The following is a 24,162-nucleotide window of genomic DNA, read 5'->3' as shown; positions in this document are numbered from 1 at the left end:
TTAAGTATTTAAGTATATGGTTTTATTGCACATCTGTCTTTTGCACTATTACTTTTTAATGCTTATTTTGTATTCTTTTTCGTATCTCAATTCTTACATTTTGTATTTTAAAGTATATATTTCTGACTGAGCAACCTCGCAACAATCATTTCTTTCAAGATAAATAAAGCGTTATCTTATCTAATCTTAAGATAGGTTTTTTATTTGGTGCACGTGACAATAATAAACAAATACCAATACCAAGATCAAGAGAGTTCTGTAATGTCATTGATATCTGAAGTTTTAAAACTTCCTGGATACATAAACACAAGTGCTTCTGCAGATGCTCAAAATCCAGAGCAACACACACAAAATGCTGAGGAAATTTAGCCGATTAGGAATTCATTGGCTCTGAGTTTGGAGTGCAAATGCTTAATTCAAGATTCAAGATTCTTTAATGTTATTTCCAGTATATACTGTAAGTGTAAAGGAGAACAAAATGCTTGCTACTCCAGAACTGATGCAGCACACAAAAACACAATAAGATAAAGAAAACTATGATTAAAAAACACAACAAATATAAATATATGAAAAGCTTGTATACACACCGTAGATCGATTGTATGTTCATAATGTGATTCTAGGCACAGGAGTGTCTATACAAGGTGATTGAGAGGAAATTATAAATGATGTGGGGGGAGGGTGGTATGGAGGGAACGGTTAGTGGGTGGAGATGATGATCAGCCTCAATGTTTGGGGAAAGTAACAGTTTTTGAGTCTGGTGGTCTGCGTGCGGATTCTATGTAGCCTCACAAAGGAGACTGATCTCCTTGTGGGCAGTTTTGCAAGAGCTGCAGGGAAGGGCTTAAACTAATTCAGCAGGGCAATGGGAACCAGAGTAATTGGGCTGAGGATGGGCTAGTTTTATTCCGTGTGGAAGGATAGGCAAATAATAGGACAAAATTGCAATCAGCGGGATGAATTAAAGTGTAACAGAGGGTCAAATTCAAAAAGGGTGATGAATACAAGACTGAAGGTTTTATATTTGAATGCAACCAGTATACGGAATAAGGTAGATGATCTGGTAGTGCAGTTATTAGAGACTGGTAGATATGATGTTGTGGTCATATCTGAGTGGTGGCTAAAGGAAGATCATAACTGGGAGCTTTACATCCAAGGATACACATTATATTGAAAGGACAAGCAGGTAGGCAGAGGGGGTGGAGTCGGTCTGTTGGTAAAAAAATGAAATCAAATCCTTAGAAAGAGCTGACATAGGATCAGAAGATGCAGAATTCTTGTGGGTGGAATTACGAAGCTGCAAGGGTAAAAAGATCCTGATGAGAGTTATATACAGGCCTCCAGACAGGAGCCAGAATGTGGGCTACAGATGATAACGGGAGATTGAAAGGGCATGTACAACAAGGGCAGCGTTGTGATAATCATGGAGGGTTTCAACATGCAGGTAGATTGGGAAAATCAGGTTAGGGAATTTGTAGAATGACTACGAGATGAATTTTTAGAGCAACTTGTGGTTGAGCAACTTAGAGCAGAAATTCTGGATTGGGTGTTATCTAATGACCCAGATCTAATTGGTGAGCTCAAGGTAAAGGAACCCTTAGGAGACACTGATCATAATATGATAGAAATCTTCCTGCATTTTGAGAGGGAGAAGATGAAGTCAGAAGTATCAGTATTACAGTACAGAAAAGCAAAATATAGAGGCATGAGAGAGGAACTGGCCAAAGTTGATTGGAAGTGGACATTAGCAGGGATGATGGCAGAATATCAATGGCTGGTGTTTCTGGGGGAAATTCAGAAGGCACGGGAAAGATACATCCCAAACAAGAAGTAACATTCTAAAGGGAGGATGAGGCAGCTATAGTTGACAAGGGAAATCAAAGACAACATAAATGCAAAAGAGAGAGCATATAATATTGCAAAAATTAGTGTGGAGTTAGAGGGCTTGGAAGCTTTTAAAAACAAACAGAAGACAACTAAGAAAGCCATAAAGAGAGAAAATTTGTAATATGAAGATAAGCTAGCCAATAATATAAAAGAGGATACCAAAATTTTTTCTGGTACATAAAGAGTAAAGAAGAGATGAGAGTGGATATCGGACCGCTGGAAAATGACACCGGAGAGCTGGTAAAAGGGAACAAATGAATGATGGACAAACTTAATAAGTGTCTTGCATTAGCCTTCACTGTGGAAGACACTAGCAGAATACCAGAAATGAAAGAGTATCTGGGGACAGAAGTGAGTGTTTTTGCCATATCTGAGGAGAAGGTACTTGGGAAACTGAAGAGTCTGAAGGCAGATACATCAACTGGACAAGATGGACTACATCCCAGGGTTCTGAAATAGGTAGTTGAAGAGATTGTTGAGGCATTAGTAATGACCTTTCAAGAATCACTAGATGCTGGAATGGTTCCTGAGAACTGGAAAATTGCAAGTGTCACTCTACTCTTTAGGAAGGGATGGGGGCAGAAGGAAGGAAATTATAGGCTAGTTAGCCTGACTTCATTGGTTGGAGTCTGTTATTAAGGATAAGGTTTTGGTGTACTTGGAGGCACATGATAAAATAGACTAAGTTCAGAAGAAAACCATCTTTCCTGACAAATCTGTTGGAATTTTTTGAGGATATTATAGGCTGGATAGACAAAGGAGAGTCAGTGGATGTTGTTCATTTGGATTTCCAGAATGCCTTTGACAAGGTGTTGCACATGAGTCTGCTTAACAAGATAAGAACCTGTGGTATTACAGGAAATGTACTAGCATGGATAGAAGATTGGCTGACTGGCAGGAGGCAAAGAGCAGTTACCGGTGACTAGTGGTATGCTGCAGGGGTTGGTGTCGGAACCACATCATTTCACATTATATGTCGATTATTTGAATGAAGGCATTGATGGCTTTGTAGTCAAGCTTGTGGACAATACGAATATAGGTGAAGGTACAGGTAATGTTGAGGAAGCAGGATATCTGCAGAGAGAACTTAGATAGATTGGGGGAAATGGGCAAAGAAATGGCAGATGAAATACAGTGCACGGTCATACACCTTGGCAGAAGGAATAAAGGCACAGGCTATTTTGTAAATGGGGGAAAAATTCAAAAATCGGTGAGCAAGGGGACTTCGGCGTCCTTGTGCAGGATTTCCTAAAGGTTAACTTGCAGGTTAAGTCAGTGTTAAGGAAGGTAAATGTAATGTAGCATTCATTTTGAGAGGACTAGAATACAAAGACAAGTATGTAATGCCGAGGGTTTTTAAGGCACTGGTCAGACTGCACTTGGAGTACTGTGAGCAGTTTTGGGCCACTTGTCTTAAAAAAGAGACGTGCTGGCATTGGAGAGGGTCCAGAGGAGACTCACGAGAATGATCTCAGGAGTGAGAGGGTTAACATATGAGGAGCATTTAATGCCTCTGGGCCCTTACTCACTGGAGTTTTGAAGAATGGAGGAAGAAGTAATTGAAATGTGTCCAACATTGAAAGACCGAGATAGAGTGGATCTGGGAAAGATATCTCCTATGATGGGTCAATGAGCCAGAAGATTCAGCCTCAGAATTGAGAGACATTCACTTAGAACAGAGCTGAAGAAAAAAGTTCCTGAGCCAAAGGGTGGTGTAGCTGTGCAATTCATTACCACATACAACTGTGCCGATCAGGTGACTGGATCTATTAAAGGCAGATATTGACAGGCTGTTGTAAAAGGTTAAGGGGAGAAGGGAAGAGAATGAGTTGAGAGGGATAATACATCACATGATGAAATGGTGGAGCAGACTCGATGGGCTAAGTGGCCTAATTCTGCTCCTGTGTCATATGATCTCCTTCCTGACGGGAGTGGGAAAACAGTCCACGAGCAGGGTGGGGGGGGCAGGGGGGATCCTTTAGGATGTTATTGGCCTTCTCCATATATGTGCCCTTGATGCTGGTGCTGGTGATGCATTGGGCAGTTTCGACTGAGTCTTCCTGTCTGCCATAGTGTGGCTTCCATACCAGGCAGAGATGCAGCATGTTAGAATGCTCTCTACTGTACATCTGTGGACTGACGCGAGTTTAAATGGGCACATGCCAGCTCTCTCCTGCGTGAATGCTCTCTACTGTACATCTGTGGACTGACGCGAGTTTAAATGGGCACATGCCAGCTCTCTCCTGCGTGGCGCCGGTGAGCTTTCCTGATTGTGCAGGATGTACTCTGGGACTATGAGAGATTGTGTGCACTCCCAGGAGTTTGAAACTGCTGGCAGTTTCCAACTTCGGTGCCACCGATGAAAAGAGGGACGTGAGTGGATTGAGTTCTCCTGAAGCCAATAGCCATCTCACTTCTCTTGTTGATATTCAGGAAGATGTTATTTCTCTGGCACCCAGCCTCGAATTTTTCTACCTCCTTTCTCTAGGCTACTTCATCATTTTTGGTGATGAGCCCCACCACTGCATGTGAGATGTACAAGATGTTGGTGAGGCCGAATTGTATACAGCTATTTAAGACCATAGTTACAGCTATGCAAGCCCTTAGTTAGACCCCACTTGAAGTACTGGATTCAGTTTTGGTCACCTCATTACAGGAAGGCTGTGGATACTATAGAGAGAGTGCAGAGAAGATTTACAAGGATGTTACCTGGATTGGAGAGCATGCCTTATGACAATAGGTTGAGTGAACTTGGCCTTTTCTCCTTGGAGTGACAGAGGATAAGAGGTGACTTGATGGAGGTGTATAAGATGATGAGAGGCATTGATCATGTGGATAGCCAGAGGCTTTTTCCCAGGGATGAAATGGTTAACACGAGGGGGCATATTTTTAAGGTGCTTGGAAGAAGGTATAAGGGAGATGTCAGAGGTAAGTTTTTTCCCACACACAGAGAGTGGTGGGTGCATAGAATGTACTGCCAGCGAAGGTGGTAGAGGCGATTACAATAGGGTCTTGTAAGAGACTTTTAGATAGGTACATGGAGCTTAGAAAAATAGAGGGTTATGCAGTAGGGAAATTCTAGGCATCTTCTAGAGTAGGTTACATGGTCAGCACAACATTGTGGGCCGAAAGGCCTGTAATGTGCTGTAGATTTTCTATAATTCTATCTAGTCACCTACCTACAGGAAAAGTATCAATCAGAATGCAGAGAAAATTTACATGTATGTAGCCAGCACTTGAGGATTCAAGTTACAGAGACAGGTTGAATAGGTTAGGACTTTATTCATTAAAGTGCAGGAGAACGAGGGGAGATTTTATAGAGGTATACAAAATTATGGGGGGCGTAGATAGGGTGAATGTATGCAAGCTGTTTCCCCTCAGGCTGGGTAAGGTGTAGGGTAGATTGTGAAGTACTTAAGAGGAATCTCAGGGGGAGACACGAAAGTGGAATGAGATGCCAACAGACGTGGTAGATGTGACTTCAATTGTAACATTTAAGGGAAGTTCTGATAGCTACACGGATGAGATAGATATGGGGGGCTATGTTCTAGGTGCAGATAGGTGGGCAGAAAACTAGGCCAACACCGACTAGTTAGGCTTAAGAACCTGTTTCTGTGTTGTAGTGCTCTAATCACTCTATGGCTGCGTCTAGCATGTCACTTTGACTCTGGTACACAACACTACCAGATACTTCCGGTAAGATAGCAGTGCCTTCGGATGCAGCGGCCTCTCTGGGGCCAACCAAAGGTATTCTTTTCTTTCTTAAGTGTTTTTTTAATGATTATAAGACTATACTGGACTCCAACAACCACAGGTGCAGCAAGTCTACTGCATTAGTGAGCTGCTCGTAGTTCGGAGTAGCTGGCCGGAGTGTTGTAGGAGCCGGCCAACGGGTCGGAGAAGGGGAAGGGGCCAGTCGGGATATCAGAGGAGCCCGCAAGAATGTTTGAGAAGCCAGTTAGGTTTCGGTGGGGCTGACCTGGCTGCAGACTATGTTGCTGCCGGCTACTCAGAAGTATTGAAGTTGGTGCAGTATAACCGTGGGAGATTGTCTCGGACATTTCACTGGCAACCGCAAAACTCTGTTGGACGGTGATAACGTAAGCTGCCGCAGGCCTGTTACCCTGGTCTGGTAGAAGGACAGGTGACATGGGAGCTGTGTAGCCTTGGCTGTAGCCAGATCTAGGCCTCAAGCCTTGGGCTTGCCTGCTGCTGCAGGCCAGGTGAAAGAAGCGGAAGCGTGGTTGAGCTCGGCTGGGGCCTGGCCTCTCCCGTTGGTGCTGCCCTCCTGTGTTTGAGCAGTGGAATGACAGGCCGGATTGCATGTGTCTGTACACTGGCTGGGAGACTGTAGCCTCTTATTTTCTTATTCATAAGCTGGACATTGTTGATCAGGATCTTGGACTATATATACACATGTTTTTTTTTCAAGATTCTTTGCTTGCTATTTTTATATTACGTACTCGCTTTTTGAATGTTCCTCACTACTTTTAAGTTTGCTTGTTGTTTTGAATGTTTACACCTTGGCCCCAGAGGAACGTTGTCTCCTGCAGCTGTATCTATATATAGTTTGAATGATAATTAAATTTGATTTGAATTGATTTGAACATATTTTGTTAAGAACCAAGGGAAACTCTGCATTCACAATGCAGAGAATCAAAATGAAAAGAAAAAAAGGTAATAAAAGTAGGTGCAAGATGCCTCAGTGCGAGAAATAGATGACTGAAGAAGAAATAATGATATTGCCTGTGCCTCAAACTTCAAAAGGGGCAAACCGGTCTCCAATACAAAAAAGATTTCTTGTTTATGACATTTATACGTGCTTATAAATAAGAAATGGTAATCACTGTGTATTGCATCTAGGGAACAGTAAATGATCAATTATGTTACTGGATTAAATACCTGGAAACTGGAATAATAATCTCAGCCATATCTTTACACCCATCACAGCATCTTATTACCTTCCTGCAGTGCACTTTTTCTGTAACTGTGATACTTTATTCATCACTCTGATGAACTGACTATGAACTTCAGAAAGGATAAGACAAGGGAACACTCACCAGTGCTCATTGAGGGATCGGATTGAAAAGGGTGAGCAGTTTCAAGTTCTTGGTTGTGATTGTCTCAGAGGACCTATCATCGGCCCAACATATTGATGCAATTACAAAGAAGGACCAACAGTGGCTGTATTTCATTAGGAGCTTATGTCACCAAAGACACTCGCTAATTTCGACAGATGTACTGTGGAGAATATTCCAACTGTCTACATCACCATCTGATGTGGGGCGCCACTGCACAGGACTGAAATAAGCTGCAGAAAGTTGTCAACTCTGTCAGCTCTATCAGGGGCACCAGCTTCCTCAACATCCAGCACATCTTCAAGGAGCAATGCCACTAAAAGGTGGCAGCCATCATTAACGACTCCCATCACCCAAGACATGCCTTCTTCTCATTGCTACCATCAGGGCTTCGACAAGCTGGCTAAACCAGGTGAGGGTAGCTGACGGGTCTCAAACCCTCGGTGAGATAGGTAGTTGTCTATCCCAGCATGTGAAGACAGAATCCGGCGGATTGAGCGGATGAGACCAATGGAAGGTCCAACGGTCAAGAAGGCGGTCGCTACAAATGTCGCGGAACGTGTAGTGCAGGACAAGACACAGAACACGTCTTGGTCATCCACTGCGCCTAGTCCCATCTCCAGCCGTCTCGACTCTGCCTTGCCACTGGATCCAGATGGAAATTGGGAAGAGAGAGTGAGGCTGACGCTGCCCAACTCTCCCTCACTTAAATAAAAATCACAAGCTAGTCTTGACACCATCAAAATGGTGTTGAGGTCCTCATCAACGTCGATGACGGACGAACAACAACCACCATCAGGGAGGAGGTACAGCAGCCTGAAGGCACACACTCAATGATTCAGGAATAGCTGTTTCCCCTCCACCGTCTGATTTCTGAATGGACCTTGAAACCATCAACACTGCCTCATTTTTTTCCTTTCTTTTTGCACTATTTATTTAATTTAACTTTATATATGTGTACACGCGCGCATACACACACACACACACACCCACAGTACTGTGCAAAAGTCTTAGGCATATATACATATATAACTAGGGTGCCCAAGGCTTGCGCTCAGTACTATAGTAATTTTATGTATTGCACTGTACAACTGCAAAAAAATCATGACAAACGTGAGTAATGATAAATCTGATTCTGATATGGGTTTCTATTGTGAGCTGAGAGTGGGAATGGGGCAGGGAGAGGGGAATCATGGTTGGGAAAAGGGGAAAGGAGAGGAGAAGGAGCGGGAACCACCAGAGAGACATTCTGTAATGAAAATTAAACCAAATCCGTGGAACCAAATGACCTTTCCTGGTGTCTCAGGGCTGGGTGTGTCCACCCATGCCACCCTGCACCCTGGCACTCCTTTGCCACCCGTTCCACACCTCTCCCACAATGCTGCACCCTCACCAATTCCAACATCCTTTACTCCTGCCAGATTTACAAACTTGCTCTCCACTCCACGTTGACAGAGTACTGTAATTTACAGTTTTTATAATGCATTGCAATGTATGGCTGCCGTATTACAACAAGTTTCATGACATATGCTAGTAATACAAAACCTCATTCTGATTCGGATTCTGTATTTTGAGATAGTACTCTGTACTATTTCAATGCACTGTTGTTTGAACTAATCCATGTGATGGTATGCAAGGTAAATTTTTCACTGTACCTCGGTACATCTGCCGATAATAAACCAGCTTACCTATTCACCAGCATGTGGAGATTTTAAATTCAAATAAGTAAATATATCTGGAACAAAATGTTTGTGACAAATTTTTATAAGCTCAGTTGGTTCACTAATTATATTTGGAAAGGAAAATTCTTGTTCTTAATTGACTGACTCCAGACCTATACAATATGATCGGCTATGAAATAGCCTACAAAACATCAATTTCCAGGGACAGCTATGGATGGACAATAACTGCTGACAAAGCCAGGTTTGTCTACATCTTGTGAATGAATAAATACTTCTTATAATCTTAAGCCTTCCACAGGAGTCATTTGAAGATAAAATGGAAGGATTGTTCTTCTCAGATAAAAATGTAGCATTCTCACCTATGAGATAGCTAGCTATGATTCATACTAGTGTAAGAGGTAATGATAAAACATTCTTTACCTTTTTCTGCAGCTCCTGAATGTTTGTTTCCCAGTTTTTATCTTCTTGTGAAATTTCTCTGAAAGAGAGTAAATGCATCCCAATGTTGAATTAATTCATTCAAATTAAATCTGGTCAAAGACAGCCTCTATCTAATTCCCAATAACTACATTCCTAAAAATGTCAACAAGTACATCTACCGAATTTTGCTGAATACATCCAGCCTTTATCCAAAGAATTCTCATTTGCATTCCCAAGGATCCTTAACCAATCTTCCTGAAAATATCAGACACTATCTATGAACTTTTTAATATAAAATTACTAAAAATATCAACTCTACTCAACTTGACCCTTGTGCAATATTTCTGAAAACACTAAATTCTACCCATAGATTGGCATCTAGTATCTCTAGATATAATCAAACTCTACCTATGAGCTCAATACCAAGTATTCTGGTCATCATCACTATCACCAGATGACACGGGCAATCTTGGTCTATCCATGACCATGACTGTTTTTGGAATTTTTTTCTACAGAAGTGATTTGCTATTGCCTGCTGGGCAGTGTCTTTACAAGAAGGGCAATCCCAGTCATTATAAATACTCTTCAGAGACTGCCTGCCAGGCATCAGTGGTCACATAGCCAGGACTTGTGATATGAACCAGCTGCTCATATGACTATCCACCACCTGCTCCTAGCTTCATGTGATCCTAATAGGGTGGGAGCCGTGACTAAGCAGGTTCTACACCTTGCCCAAGAGTGACCCGTAGCAAAGCAGTGCCTCACACCTCATTTGGTAGAGACGTATCTCCACCCCACCACCCATATAACGAAGTAGATATAGTTGTAATTATATTTGTGGGCTAAAAATATGGAAACTCAGACAAATAACCTGGAGACGTGAGAGCTATGGCAGTTTATTAATTATAGTCAGTTAACTGAATGAAAAATGTATAAGATGGTCATATGGTTACTGGGAATCTGTTACCTTGGCTTTTGAAGTTTTTAAAGTAACCTAACTATATTTGGCAAAGTTGGAGTTGAGGGTCACAGATGTAACTTCTAGGCAACTGGTACATAATGAGGAAAAACTTCTTACGCGGTGAATAGTAATGATTTGAAACATGAGAGATGTGGAAACAGAGACAATAATTGATATCAAAAGAACACAAGACAGGGATTTAAAAGGGAATGGGACTAGGGGTATTACTTTACAATCGATCAGCCAAGACAGCAAGTACAAAGTACAAAGTAAATTTATTATCAAAGTACATATGTGCCACCATATACAACCCTGAGATTCAACTCTTGTGAGCAAGTAAATCCAAAAAACACAATAGAATCAATGAAAGACTACACACAATAGAAAGAACAACCAGCCAACATACAAAAGATAACAAACTCTGCATAAACAAAGGAAATAGAAGTAATAATAAATAAATAAGCAAATATATATCAAGAACAGCATGTATGGGGTTTATTGGTCCTGACTAAATATCAGGAAATGTCAATAGCGATTATATAGCTTCTACCACCCAAGACAAATCCACCTTCACATAGGGCTTAGGTCCGGGTGCACCCTGTCTCGCTGAAGGAGCTCTGTCTATGGCGAATGTTTGGCGCTAGAAAAATAACTAGACCAATGGTGGTGGTGACACCTAAAATCACTGAAGTCTTCAGCAGCAGGGAGATGGATTTCATTACCATCAATGAACGCTTTAGAAATAATATCACAAATTCTAAAGCCTACCCAGGAGTAGACTGTGGTTCAGATCACCATCCAGTAATAGCCACCATTAAAACAAAATTAAAGAAACTGAAACGTGGAAAAAAGAGAAAGAAGTATACGTTGGGAGAACTTAAAAAAGATAGCATACTTATGCAACAATTCAAGACAGCTGTAGAAGAACACCTCAACGAAAACGTAGCAACACCTATTTGGGACAGATTTAAATATGCTATACAGCAATCAGCAGAGAAGATAATCCCAGTGCAAGAAATCCAACACACTAACGAGGGGTGGGTAACCCAAGATATTCTAGATCTGATGGAACAAAGAAGGTTAGTGAAGAATAACGAAGTGCAATACAGAGAGCTAGGCAGACGGACCAGACAATTGAGCAATATTGCAAAGGAAGAATGGCTGAATCAAAAATGCAATGAAGTAGAAGGCCATATTAACAACAGCAAAGAAATGCACAAGAAAATTAAGGAAATTACTGGAATTAAGAAAACTTCCTCTACAGGATGCATAAGATCAGCAGACAGATCTGTACTAACAGATCCAGATAAAGTATGCGGGAGGTGGATTCAGTATATAGAGCAGTTTTTTGAGGATAATAGAGGGGAACCCCCAGATATTAAACACCCTAATTCTGGCTCACCTATTACCAAAGAAGAAATAACTAAAGCAATGAAAAGCATGAAACATGGTAAAGCCAACGGACCCAATGAAATTTCTGTGGAAATGATACAAGCCCTAGAAGATCTGTGCATAGATATTCTTTTTGAACTGTTTAATGGCACATATGAGTCTGGTGTATCGCCTGACGATCTCTTGAAGTCAGTATTTATAACTCTGCCAAAAATTCCTGGAACTATTGACTGCGATAGTTGCTATTGCCAAAACCAACTTCCAAAAAATGAAACCCATTTTTACCAACAGACACATTTCTATGGCAACACGGCTTAGGCTACTAAAATGTTACATCTGGTCGATCTTGCTGTATGCTTCCGAAACATGGACTATAACACCAGAACTCCGAAGAAACTTAGAAGCAACAGAAATGTGGTTTCTTAGAAGAATGCTGAAAATATCATATAGAGATAGGGTAACTAATGAGACAGTACTCCAACTTGCCCATACAAAAAGATCTTTAATGAGAACATTAAATGAGAGGAAACTTAAATTCCTGGGCCATGTCACCAGAAAGGGAGAAATAGAATGCTTACATTACAAGGCCGTATGCCTGGGAAACACGGTAGACGAAGGCAAAGAAGAAAATATATGGACACTGTGAAAGAACTAACAGATCTAAGTATGCAAGAGGGAATTAAATGCATCATCTCCAAGTTTGCGGATGACACGAAGCTGGGTGGCAGTGTTAGCTGTGAGGAGGATGCTAAGAGGATGCAGGGTGACTTGGATAGGTTGGGTGAGTGGGCAAATTCATAGCAGATGCAATTTAATGTGGATAAATGTGAAGTTATCCACTTTGGTGGCAAAAATAGGAAAACAGATTATTATCTGAATGGTGGCCGATTAGGAAAAGGGAAGGTGCAATGAGACCTGGGTGTCATTATACACCAGCCATTGAAAGTGGGCATGCAGGTACAGCAGGTGGTGAAAAAGGCGAATGGTATGCTGGCATTTATAGAGAGAGGATTCGAGTACAGGAGCAGGGAGGTACTACTGCAGTTGTACAAGGCCTTGGTGAGACCACACCTGGAGTATTGTGTGCAGTTTTGGTTCCCTAATCTGAGGAAAGACATCCTTGCCATAGAGGGAGTACAAAGAAGGTTCACCAGATTGATTCCTGGGATGGCAGGGCTTTCATATGAAGAAAGGCTGGAAGAACTGGGCTTGTACGTTGGAATTTAGAAGATTGAGGGGGGATCTGATTGAAACATATAAAATCCTAAAGGGATTGGACAGGCTAGATGCAGGAAGATTGTTCCCGATGTTGGGGAAGTCCAGAACGAGGGGTCACAGTTTGAGGATAAAGGGGAAGCCTTTTAGGACCGAGATTAGGAAAAACTTCTTCACACAGAGAGTGGTGAATCTGTGGAATTCTCTGCCACAGGAAACAGTTGAGGCCAGTTCATTGGCTATATTTAAGAGGGAGTTAGATATGGCCCTTGTGGCTACGGGGATCAGGGGGTATGGAGGGAAGGCTGGTGCAGGGTTCTGAGTTGGATGATCAGCCATGATCATAATAAATGGCGGTGCAGGCTCGAAGGGCCGAATGGCCTACTCCTGCACCTATTTTCTATGTTTCTATGTTTCTATATCATTGACGCTGCGAGGGATCGTTCAATGTGGAGAGCCATGATCACCCTAGCGCAAGGCACATGAAGAAGAAGATATTAAGAACATGAGATAAAGTATCTTTGAAAATGACTCCAGAAGTTTTGGAACAATTCAGTAATGGAGAAGTGAAGTTGAGTGACGTTATCCCCTCAGGTTCAAGAGCCTGATGGTTGAGGGGTAATGACTTATCCTGAACCTGGTGGTGTGAGTTCTGAGGCTTCTGCACCTTCTTCCTGATGGCAGTAGCAGGAAGAGAGCGTGGGTTGAGAGCTGGGGGCCTTTGATGATGGGTGCTGTATTCCTGCAACAGTGTTTCAAGTAGACATGCTCAATAGTGGGGAGGCATTACCTATGATGGACTGGGCCATATTTAGTATTTGTTGTAGGATTTTCATTTCAAGGGCATTGGTGTTTTTATACCAGTCTGTGATGCAACTAGTCAATATACTTTCCACCACATATCTATAGAAGTTTGTCAAATTTTAAAATGTCATCCCAAATCTTCACAAACTTCTAAGTAGAGGCGCTGCTGTGTTTTCTTCGAAATTGCACTTAGATGCTGGGCCCAGAGTAGATCCTCTGAAATGATAAGACCAAGGATTTAGAGTTGCTGACCCTCTCAGCCTCTGATTCCCTCATGAGAACTGGCTCATGGACCTCTGGTATCCTCCTCCTGAAGTCAATAATCAGCTCCTTGATCTTGCTGACATTGAGTAAGAGATTTCCGTGGCACTGCTCAGCCAGATTTTCAATCTCCCTCCTATATACTGATGTGTCACCACCTTTGATTCAGCCATTGACTGTGGTGTCATCAGCAAACTTAAATATCACGTAATAAGACCAAAAGACCTTAAGACATAGAACCAGAATTAGACCATTCAGCCTATTAAATTGGCTCTGCCATTCAACCATGGCTGAGTTATCATCCCTCTCAACCCCATTCGCCTGCCTTCTACCCATAACCCTTCCCGCCATTACTAATCAAGAACCTAACAAACTTTACTTTCAATATACTCAATGACTTAGCCTCCACAGCCATCTACAGTAATGAATTCCACAGGATTCACCACGCTCTGCTGAAAGAAATTCCTACTCATCTCTGTTCTAAAGGCAGATTTTTCTTTTCTGAAGCTGTGACCTCTGTTCTTTGACTCATCCAGTATAGGAGACACCTTCTCCAACTCCACTTTATCTAAACCAAGCAGTCTCTTTCTGTGCTGCTTTGAGTCTATGAGGGGATGAAACTGTAGTTTCCATAAACTGTTGTAAAAATCCAGTTGATTCTCTCTTGCCCCTTTGAAGCGATCATAAGAAAGCCTTGATGATTTGTTGCAGTGAGATTTGGGTGCCCTGTGGGCTACCACCTCAGTGCTCCAAAGGATATGAATTTTAGGGCCTTCAAACCAAATTTATCGAGCTGACATCATTATCAAGCAGATCGTCAAAACCAACCAGCCGCCAAATCAATGTCAGTGGACAGGTCTCAAATGGACTTCCCCCTTGCGACACATTCATGACATGGTGAGAAATGAACCTGTGCAAAGCGTGGCTCGGTTAGCGGATGTTGGGAGGAGTATAGTGGAAGCTGAACGGATGAGATTGGAGATAGAGCATGAATCATTTGTGTTGAAATGCAAATCAGTAAACTATTCTAAAAGTATTCTAGAACTGATGTTCCTTCTAGAGCTGTAAAGAATCTCAGTGGGAGCCTGCTCTGCAAATAACTGACTAAGGTGTTACAACATGCATGCAGCCCCTGGTGCTTAGACACTCTGACTCTCCGGAATATGGATAGCTAGTGCTTCCCCTTTAAAGATTCAGGCTGCCCTGCTAATTGATATCCATGTTTGGTGCCAGGATTTTCATAATTAAAGAACACCTGAACTGAGGTTTGGTGCTCAATCATAAGCTTAAGTTTGGATTCTTGCCTAGTGTTTTGTTTAGAACCCTATCCTTGTTTCAGTCTTGTATCATGTCTCAATTTCAGTCTCAGATAGAAACATAGAAAACCTACAGCACAATACAGGCCCTTCAGCCTATACGTCCTTTCCTTAGAAGTTACCTAGGGTTACCCATAGCTCCATGTACCTATCCTAAAGTCTCTTAAAAGACCCTATCATATCCGCCTCCACCACCGTCGCCGGCAGCCCATTTCACGCACTCACCACCCTCTGTATAAAAAACTTACCCCTGACATCTCCTCTGTACCTACTTCTGAGCACCTTAAAACTGTGCCCTCTCATGTTAGCAATTTCATCCCTGGGAAAAAGCCTCTGACTATCCACACGATCAATGCCTCTCATTATCTTGTACACCTCTGTCAGGTCACCTCTCATCCTCCGTCACTCCAAGGAGAAAAGGCCGAGTTCACTTAATCTATTCTCATGAGGCATGTTCCCCAATCCAGGCAGCATCCTTGTAAATCTCCTCTGCACCCTTTCTATGGTTTCCACATCCTTCCTGTAGTGAGGTGCCCAGAACTGAGCACAGTACTCCAAGTGAGGTCTGACCAGGGTCCTATATTGCTGCAATATTACCTCTCGGCTCTTAAACTCAATCCTACGATTGATGAAGGCCAATGCACTGTATGCCTTCTTAACCACAGAGTCAACCTGCGCAGCAGCTTTGAGTGTCCTATGGACTCGGAACCCATTAATACTATATTCTGCCATCATATTTGACCTACCAAAATGAACACCTCACTCTTATCTAGGTTGGACTCCATCTGCCACTTCTCAGCCCAAGTTTGCATCCTATCAATGTTCCACTGTAACCTCGACAGCCCTCCACACTATCCACAACACCCTCAACCTTTGTGTCATCAGCAAATTTACTAACCCATCACTCCACTTCCCGAGCACTTTGGTTCTAACCATCCTTGCCTAGGTCTCTCGTCAGAGTATGATTGAGCCTAGCATTGACTCAGCGGGGGTATCGGAGCTTCTCGTCAGCTGTGGCCTGCCACAGCGTGAACATTTCTAGACAGAGCATGGAGATCCATGCTCTCCAGGTCGCCGTGTCCCAGCTATCGCGAGGTGGAAGTCAGAGTCGCTCGGGTGAGGCTGTCGGTCGCTCCACAGAGCCAGTCCATCTTCTGACGCTGGACAGGATCAGCAGTGACCTGGGTTCTTCCCATGGATTCCTCACTCAGTGTTCATTGGTGTTTAAACTCCAGGGTCCATGTTTAGGAGCCTCTCCCTTTGATACGATCTGGTGACTGGATCCCATAGGGCATCACCTTGGTTTGCTCCTGAAATAGAGACCCTGTCTCTCTAGTTCCAGTGCACCTCAACTAGACAGGGTTGGGACTTGCACTGTCCTGTTGGCCAGAGCTCAAACAGCGGTACATGACAGCTCCCCTTTTGGTTGCACCTAACCTGGACCTTCCCTTCGTCGTGAAGGTAGAGGCCCAGAAGTGAGATTCGGTACAGTGTTGTCTCAACAGACACCTTCGGACAGTAAACTGCACCCGTGTGTGTTCCTCTCCAGGCAGCTATTCCTGACAGAGGTGAAATATGATATTAGAATTAGAGAGCTGCTCACAGTCATATTGGGTTTTGGAACAATGGCACCACTGGCTTGCGGGGACCAAAAACCCTGTTATTGTAAGGACAGACTACAAAAACCTAGCTTATGTTCAGGAGGCCAAAAAATTGAATTCCAAGCAGGCCAGATAATCTCTTTTCTTGAACCACTTCAATTTTAATCCTGACCCATCAAGCAGGGTCAAAAACCAGAAGCCGGGTGCCTTGTCTCGTCAGATCGACAAACCCAAGTGAGAGGAGTAGTCTATCACCATTTTGCCCCAGGCTAAGGTGATAGTGCCAATTTGATAGAGAATTGATGCACTTATTTGTAAGGCCAAGAAGGAAGGGGAGATCCCCAAAAACGGTCTTCTAGGTTGTCTGTTCATCCCAAATTCTGTCAGGTCGCAGGCACTTCAGTGGGGACATGCATCAAGAAAGACCGCTCACCCTGGGATTGTTAGGATGCTCAGGTTCATTAAGTGGAGATACTGGAGGCCTGGAACGGTGAGAGGTCTGGCAATATATGATGGCAGGCAAGGTGTGATCCCAGAACAAGGAGCCTTGCACCCAGCCTCAAGGGCTCCTTCACCCTCTATCTGTTCCAGACAAACCATGGGCTCACATCTCCATAGACTTTGTCACAGGTCTTCCATCTTCCAAAGGGAAGACCATCATCTTGGTAACTGTACATCATTTTTCAAAGGCCTGAAAATTCATTGCCTTGGACAAACTACCATCTGCAATGGAGAGAGCCAAAATTGTCCTGCACCAGGTCTTCAGGATCCATAGATTTCTGGTGGACATTGTTTCAGAGCACAATCCTCAATTGACAAGGTGCCACACATGAGGCTGCTTACCAAGTTAAGAGCCCATGATATTACAGGAGAGTTACTAACATGGTTAGAACATTGACTCTGATTGGTGGGAGGCAGTGAGTAGGAATAAGCCTTTTCTGGTTGGCTGCTATTGATTAGTAGTGTTCCACAGGGATCGGTGTTGGGACCACTTCTTTTTATGCTTTATATTAATGATTTAGATGATGGAATGGAATGGATGGCTTTGTTGCCAAGTTTCCTGATGATACAAAGATTGATGGAGGGACAGGGAGTGTTGAGAAAACAAGTAGGATACAGAAGGACTTAGACAAATTAGGAGAATGGGCAAGAAAGTGCCAAATGAAATACAATGTTGGAAAATGCATGTTCATGCATTTTTGTAGTAGAAATAAATGTGTGGACTATTTTCTAAACGGGGAGAAAATCTAAAAATCTGAGATGCAAAGGGACTTGGGAGTCCTTGTGCAGAACACCCTAAAGGCTAACTTGCAGGTGATGAGGAGGGCAAATGCCATGTTAGCATTCATTTCAAGAGGTCTATAATACAAGAGCAAGGATGTAATGCTGAGGCTTTATAAGGCACTGGTGAGGCCTCACCTTGAGCATTGTGAACAGTTTTGGCCCCTCATCTTAGAAAAGATGTGCTGGCATTGGAGAGGGTCCGGAGGAGGTTCACAAGGATGATTCCAGGAATGAAAGGGTTATCATACGAGGAACGTTTAATGGCTCTGGGTCTGTACTCACTGGAATTCAGAAGGATGAGGGGGGATCTCATTGAAACTTTTCGAATGTTGAAAGGCCTAGACAGAGTAGATGTGGAAAGGATGTTTCCCATGGTGGGAGAGTCTAGGACAAGGGGGCACAGTTTCAAAACAGAGATGCAGAGAAATTTCTTTAGTCAAAGAGTGGTGAATTTGTGGAATTTGTTGCCATGTGCAGCTGCGGAGGCCAAGTTGTGGATGTATTTAAGGCAGAAATTGATAGCTTCTTGATTGGACACGGCATCAAGGGTTACACGGGGAAGGAGGAGAAGGAAAAAGAATCAGCCATGATTGAATGGCAGAGCAGACTCACTGGGCCAGATGATCTAATTCTGCTTCTATGTCTCATGGTCTTATGATCTTAATTTGCAGCTCATTTTTGGAGGGCGTTCTGTACGTTCATTGGGGCAACATCAAATCTTTCGCCTGGGTTTCACCCACAGTCCAACAACCAGATGGAGCAGGTGAACCAGTATATGGAATGAACCCTAAGATGTCTGGCCTCAGAAAAAGCAGATGAGTGGTGCGACCATTTGATGTGGGCTGATGTCACCCACAACTTTTCACAGCATTCTGCACATGGGATATCCTCGTTCGAATGCCAATTCGGATATTCTCCATCGCTCTTCCCTGAGCAGGAGGCCAAGGTTGGGGCTCCTGCTGCTGAAGATCTCATCAGATGCTGCAAGGAAAAATGGACTAGGGCAAAGGAGATTTTGTTGGCCTCTATCCAGAAGGCTGAAATAAAGGCAGGGCACAAGAGAAAACAGGGACCAGATTTGTAGCCTGGGCAACAGGTCTGGCTGCCTACTCAGGACTTGCTCTCCGGGTGGAGTCTAGGAAGTTGGCACCTAAGTTCATTGGACCATTCAAGGTTCTCAAGAAAGTAAAGCCAGTGTTTTACACCTTGCTACTCCCCAAGACCTTCAAGATCAATCTTATCTTCCACATTTCCAAATTAAAATCTGTAAACACAATTGGTCCCACCGCCAGCCATATTATAGGGAACAGGTCTTCATCCTAAAAAGAATTCTGAATTCATGAGCTTTTTGGGGTGTTTGGCAGTTCCTCATGGACTGGGAAGGATACAGACCCAAGAAATGATGCTGAGTTCCTGAAAGGGACGTCTTGTATCTGGCTCTCATCGAAGACTACCACCTTCATCTCTCCGAGCAGCCAGGGCCATCAGGTGTCGGCTGTAGAGGAAGGGGTCCTGTTATGACGTGCACCCGACCACACCAACCTTCAGGTTTTAGACACTCTACCTCTCTGGAATATGGACAGCTGGCGTGGCTCCTTTAAAAATTCAGGTTGCCCCACTAATTGCCAGCTAGGTTTCGGCACCAGGATTTTAATATTTAAAGAGCACCTGAACTGAGATTCAGTGTTCAATTGTCAGCTCAACTTTGGATTTTCTTCTAGGGTCTTGTTTAGAACCCTCTCTTTGTTTCAGCCTCATATCAGGTGTCAATTCTAGTCCCGGATACTCCAGCACTTGGCTCCTCACCATCCTCACCTTGGTCTCTCGTCGCGTATGGATCAACAATTAACTTTATTCAAGATCAACCCTATCTGCTGTATACATTGACTTATATTGGGAATTTGCTGTGGTGTGTTGGTCAGGACGTGACGTGCAACAATAAACAAAAAACATTCAACAGTTATAAAGAGTACAGAACTATGGTTCCTGAAGGTTGTTATATCTGAGGGTGGTAATGGGGACAAGCTCCCACTACCTATTAAATGCTCCTAATGGCGTGTGCCTCAAATAACCTCTGACAGCTAAGTCCAGCTCCTGTATTTCACGTGTGTCTTAGCTAAAAAGCCCAGCAGAACCATTTCTACCAAGTGGAGAAGGGGCAAAGGCGATTTACTGGCAGCTCAAAACCAGTTGCTTTGGCAGTTTGGGGCTTGTCAGCCGTGGTTGGCAGCTCATCAAGGAGAAGAAAAAAATCTGTTCTCAAACCTCCGCTGCCTTGCAGCTGTACCCAGTTTGGGGAAGGCTTCAGCAGTAATCCCCAAGGGAAAAATCCGGACCTAGAGTCCCTAAGGCTCAATACTGTCTGGCTACTCATGCAACACTGCTGGTACCAAACTGTATCGGCCACTGGCTTTCCTTTAGATTCATCAGATGCGTGGAGAGGTGGAGCTGGCTACGTGGGCCACAGCTTGATCTCTGTATCATACTGTCCAGACAACATCCATGGTCAACCCTGACCGATGGAGGATTCACAAAGAATTATATAAAAATAAGTTTTGAGGTGAAAGCATAGACATGGAATCTCTCTCTCTCTCTCTGGCTATCCATCCCATAGGATGATGATGGTTCCTTTCAGTTCCTCAGAAAGGAACAGCGTGTGCGTGAGTGGATTTTAGGTGAGTAGGGTGTTGCACAGGTCCAGACCCACCTTCTCGACATCCCCTCCCAGATCCAACAGCATGGTGGGGTCCAAGACGGCTGGGGGAAGTTCTGTTGCAGTGAATGGCCAGACCAAGCTTCGATGCAAGGGATGCCCTTTCCGCGCTTCACGGCATGTGTTTGCTTGGTGGCAGTTGACCCTACGAGAAGGTTCATCCGCCCTTTGACAGGTCTTGTTTTTTGTCCTGCAGGGTGTCTAGCCACCCTCCACACCAGGCAAGCCTGGTGGGGGAGCCAGTTTAATCGCCGACCACCCGACCATGCGACAGGTAGAACTGGGTTACATGGTATCAGTAGCACTCAGACGAGTGACCTGACAGTGGAATAAAATGTGCATAAATGCACAGATACCAGCATGTATTTATCAAATAACCAGCATTATAAAAAATGGTTTAAGCTGTTTAAGGTGCAATGCTGTAACTGAGGTAATATATAGAAAGGGTGGGGGGAATAACTAGAATAGTTGATCAGATAGGAGGAGGAGCTTTGGCGAGTCAATGACGCCTAACAGCGACTCCTTTGTTTGTATCTTAGGAAGCCGCTCCATTTCTATTTTTGCTATCTCTTTTTTTCCCTTTCCGTGTTCTTTTAAAGACCCTGACCTGGAGTTACACGCTGACTACAGTTCTTTGTGGGAATGGGACCCGCTCTCGGGGTTTCACGACTGGCCATTATTCGACATGCCAAGGGCGTGGCCTAGGAGCTTTGTTTGCCTTTGGAGGTCCGAGATTTTGCGGCTCTGGAGATGGACGAACGAAGGTCAGTGTCCCGGCAGGAGATCAGTGTGTCATGGGAGTCGGAAGACCTAAGATCTTTGGGCACTGAGCTTGGAAAAAGCGACACAACAGACTTTTAACATCGTAAATCAGTGAGCTGTTTGTTATTTCTCCCCCTCGCGGTGAAACAGAGACACCTCTTTCTGCCTTATTAGGGAGAGAGAGCCTGTGGTATGTCAAATACTGGATGAAGAAGTAACCTTTGGGGTACTGCAAGTCTGTGTCTTTGCTGTTGCTTTGCTGCATGCTTGAGTGCTTATTGGTGGGTGCCGACGCTATTTTTGCTGATGGTGGGAGGGGGGATCGTTGCTTGCTGCCGCTTACATGCGGGAGGGAGGGGAGCTGGGGGGGTGGAATTTGGGTTTCTTACATTTAACTGTCATTCACTCTTTGGGGACACTCCTCTGTTTTCATAGATGGTTGCAAAGAAAAAGCACCTCAGGATGCATTTTGTTTACATTTCTCTGACATTAAATGTACCTTTGAAACCTTTGATTAACTGCCTGGAAGAGAAAAAAGCATTTAAGACGGCATGAAATTTACATAGGCTTCAATTTCATTGTCATTTCTATCCCAGTCAAAGTTTAAAGAAAAATGGAAGAAAAAAACAAACCTTTGAAAGGTCCTAAGCTTTTTCCCGAGCACGTTCTCCAAGGTGAGAACCTTCTGCATTAGCAGACACTTCACTGCAGTCTCTTCGCGACTGGCTGGGTTAATGCGCTGAGCTGTGAGCCTCCAAACATGAATCTCATGCTTCAACTCTGGGGAAAAGGTATCACAAAAAAAATAGAAATCAGGAAAAATATAACAGGATTATTGACCATACACTAGAGATAGTAAAGATATTATATAATAATGTTTAGTTTGTCCTTGTGCACTTGCAAAATGAATTTATAGAAACAAAAGCTTTCCCAGTACCTTTATTGAACTATAGCTTAATCCAAGCCCTTCAGCCCAAGATGTTGTACTGATCTTATAACCTGCTCTAAGATCGATCTACATGTCCCACCAACATACCCCTCCATTGTACTGCAGATGTCATTAACAAAATGTATGTATGTGGTGGCATTGCTATTACCTACTAGAGTAGAGGTGATCTGGTGATGTCCTTGCCAATCAAACCTGGTGTTCATACCACACTGCACACAACTTTTGTATAATTACACAAGGCTCACTGCAATTTTCTGGGGAATAGCACACTTGTATTGGGAGAAATTGTAGTTTCTGCCAAAAGTTCCATTTCCTTTCTTCTTTAAATGGATTCTGTTTATTGGGCGATGAGTCCAGTCTTAAGCCCAAACCCAGCTTAAAATGGTGGAGGCACTTAAACGGGTCAGGTAGAGTCACAAGGTATTTAGTAATTGGTTTATTATTGTCAACGGTACCAGAATACAATTGTAAATTTTGTCTTGCTTGCCATCCAGGCAGATCTCTACAAACATAAGTAAAATGAAGTAATACAAAAGGAGAGTCAATAGCAGAGTGCAGGATGCCATGTTGTAGAGAAAATGCAGTGCAGCTTGATAAATAAAGTGCAAGGGTCATGTCGAAGTAGACTGAGAGATCAACAGCAACACACACAAAATGCCGAAGGAAATCAGCAAGCCAAGCAGCATCCATGGAAGTGAACACATAGTCTATGTTTCCGACCAAGACCCCTCTTCAGGAAGACGCCAGAATAAAAAGACGGGGGAGGGGAAGGCAGATAGCTGGAAGGTGATACATGAAGCCAGGTGGGTGGGAAAGGTCAAGGGCTGGAGAAGAATGAATCTGGTGAGAGAGGAGAGTGGACCATTGGAGAAACTGAAGGAGGAAGAGACCATGGGAAGTGATAGGCATGTGACAAGAGGTAAAAGGTCAGAGTGGGGAATAGAGGAAGGGGGGATTATTTTTAACCAGAAGGAGGAATCAATATTCGTACTGTCAATCTGAAGAGATCAAGATCTTTATTGTACAAAATGTCTTTCCAAGAGTCCTATAGCAGAGCGACTGAAGCTGCTTGAGCCTGGTATTTTTAAACTATTGTTTCTTCAGCCCTATAGAAGTCTTTGATTATATCAGTCGCTCTTCTGAGGCAACAGGGAGTGTAGATAGAGTCAGAGGAGATGACACTGGGTTTTGTGATAGACTAGGCTGGATTCACAACTAATTGCTTATTGGTTAGCACAATATTGACCCTACACCGCAGATGTGTTATAGAAATATACAGAGTTACATACTCTGAGAATTACAATAAGTAAACAGAAAATACATTTCATCACAACATTGTGAATCAGCTTTATTCCAGTTCATTCCTACTACTTCATCTTTTATATCTCTACAACCGTGTCTGTTGGCAATATTGTCAATCAGCTACAGACGGGGAAGTGTATCAACCATAGAGTAAAGAAAAATTTAATATTTAAGATTAAAGATCAGCTTGATATGTCACATGTACATCAAAAAATGCAGCGAACTGCATCGTTTGCATCATAAATGTGCTGGGGGCAGCCCACAAGTGTTGACACATTTCCAACGCCAACATAGCATGCCCTCAACTTGCTAACCCTCACCCGTACGTCATTGGAGTGTGCGAGGACACCGAAGCACCCAGAGGAAGTCCCGACAGTCACGGGGAGAACGTATAAACTCCTTACCGATAGTGGCAGGAATTGAAACCCGATCACTGATCACTGGTGCCGTAAAGTATTGCGCTAACAAACTCAATTTCTGCGGAAAAGTAGTCTGTTTAGAGGAAAGAGAATGGAAAACTTGTGAAAAAAAACAAC

General features: G+C 43.3%; 1 protein-coding gene across 1 annotated transcript in view; it reads right to left on the bottom strand.

Moving 5' to 3' along the window:
- The window catches only part of oca2 (oculocutaneous albinism II), a 503,930-nt gene that overhangs the window by 175,579 nt on the left and 304,189 nt on the right, over window positions 1-24,162 (bottom strand). Inside the window, exons 15-16 of the mRNA XM_072264241.1 lie at window positions 22,008-22,155; window positions 9,067-9,124 (exon numbers count right to left, since the gene is read on the bottom strand). Coding sequence (XP_072120342.1) covers window positions 9,067-9,124; window positions 22,008-22,155 — 206 coding nt within the window. The remainder of the gene's footprint in view (window positions 1-9,066; window positions 9,125-22,007; window positions 22,156-24,162) is intronic.

Source organism: Mobula birostris, chromosome 7, assembly GCF_030028105.1.
Source record: "Mobula birostris isolate sMobBir1 chromosome 7, sMobBir1.hap1, whole genome shotgun sequence".
In the NCBI taxonomy this organism is placed as follows: domain Eukaryota; kingdom Metazoa; phylum Chordata; class Chondrichthyes; order Myliobatiformes; family Myliobatidae; genus Mobula; species Mobula birostris.
The sequence above is the reverse complement of the archived record's forward strand: the minus strand, read 5'-3'. Positions and strand labels throughout refer to the sequence as shown.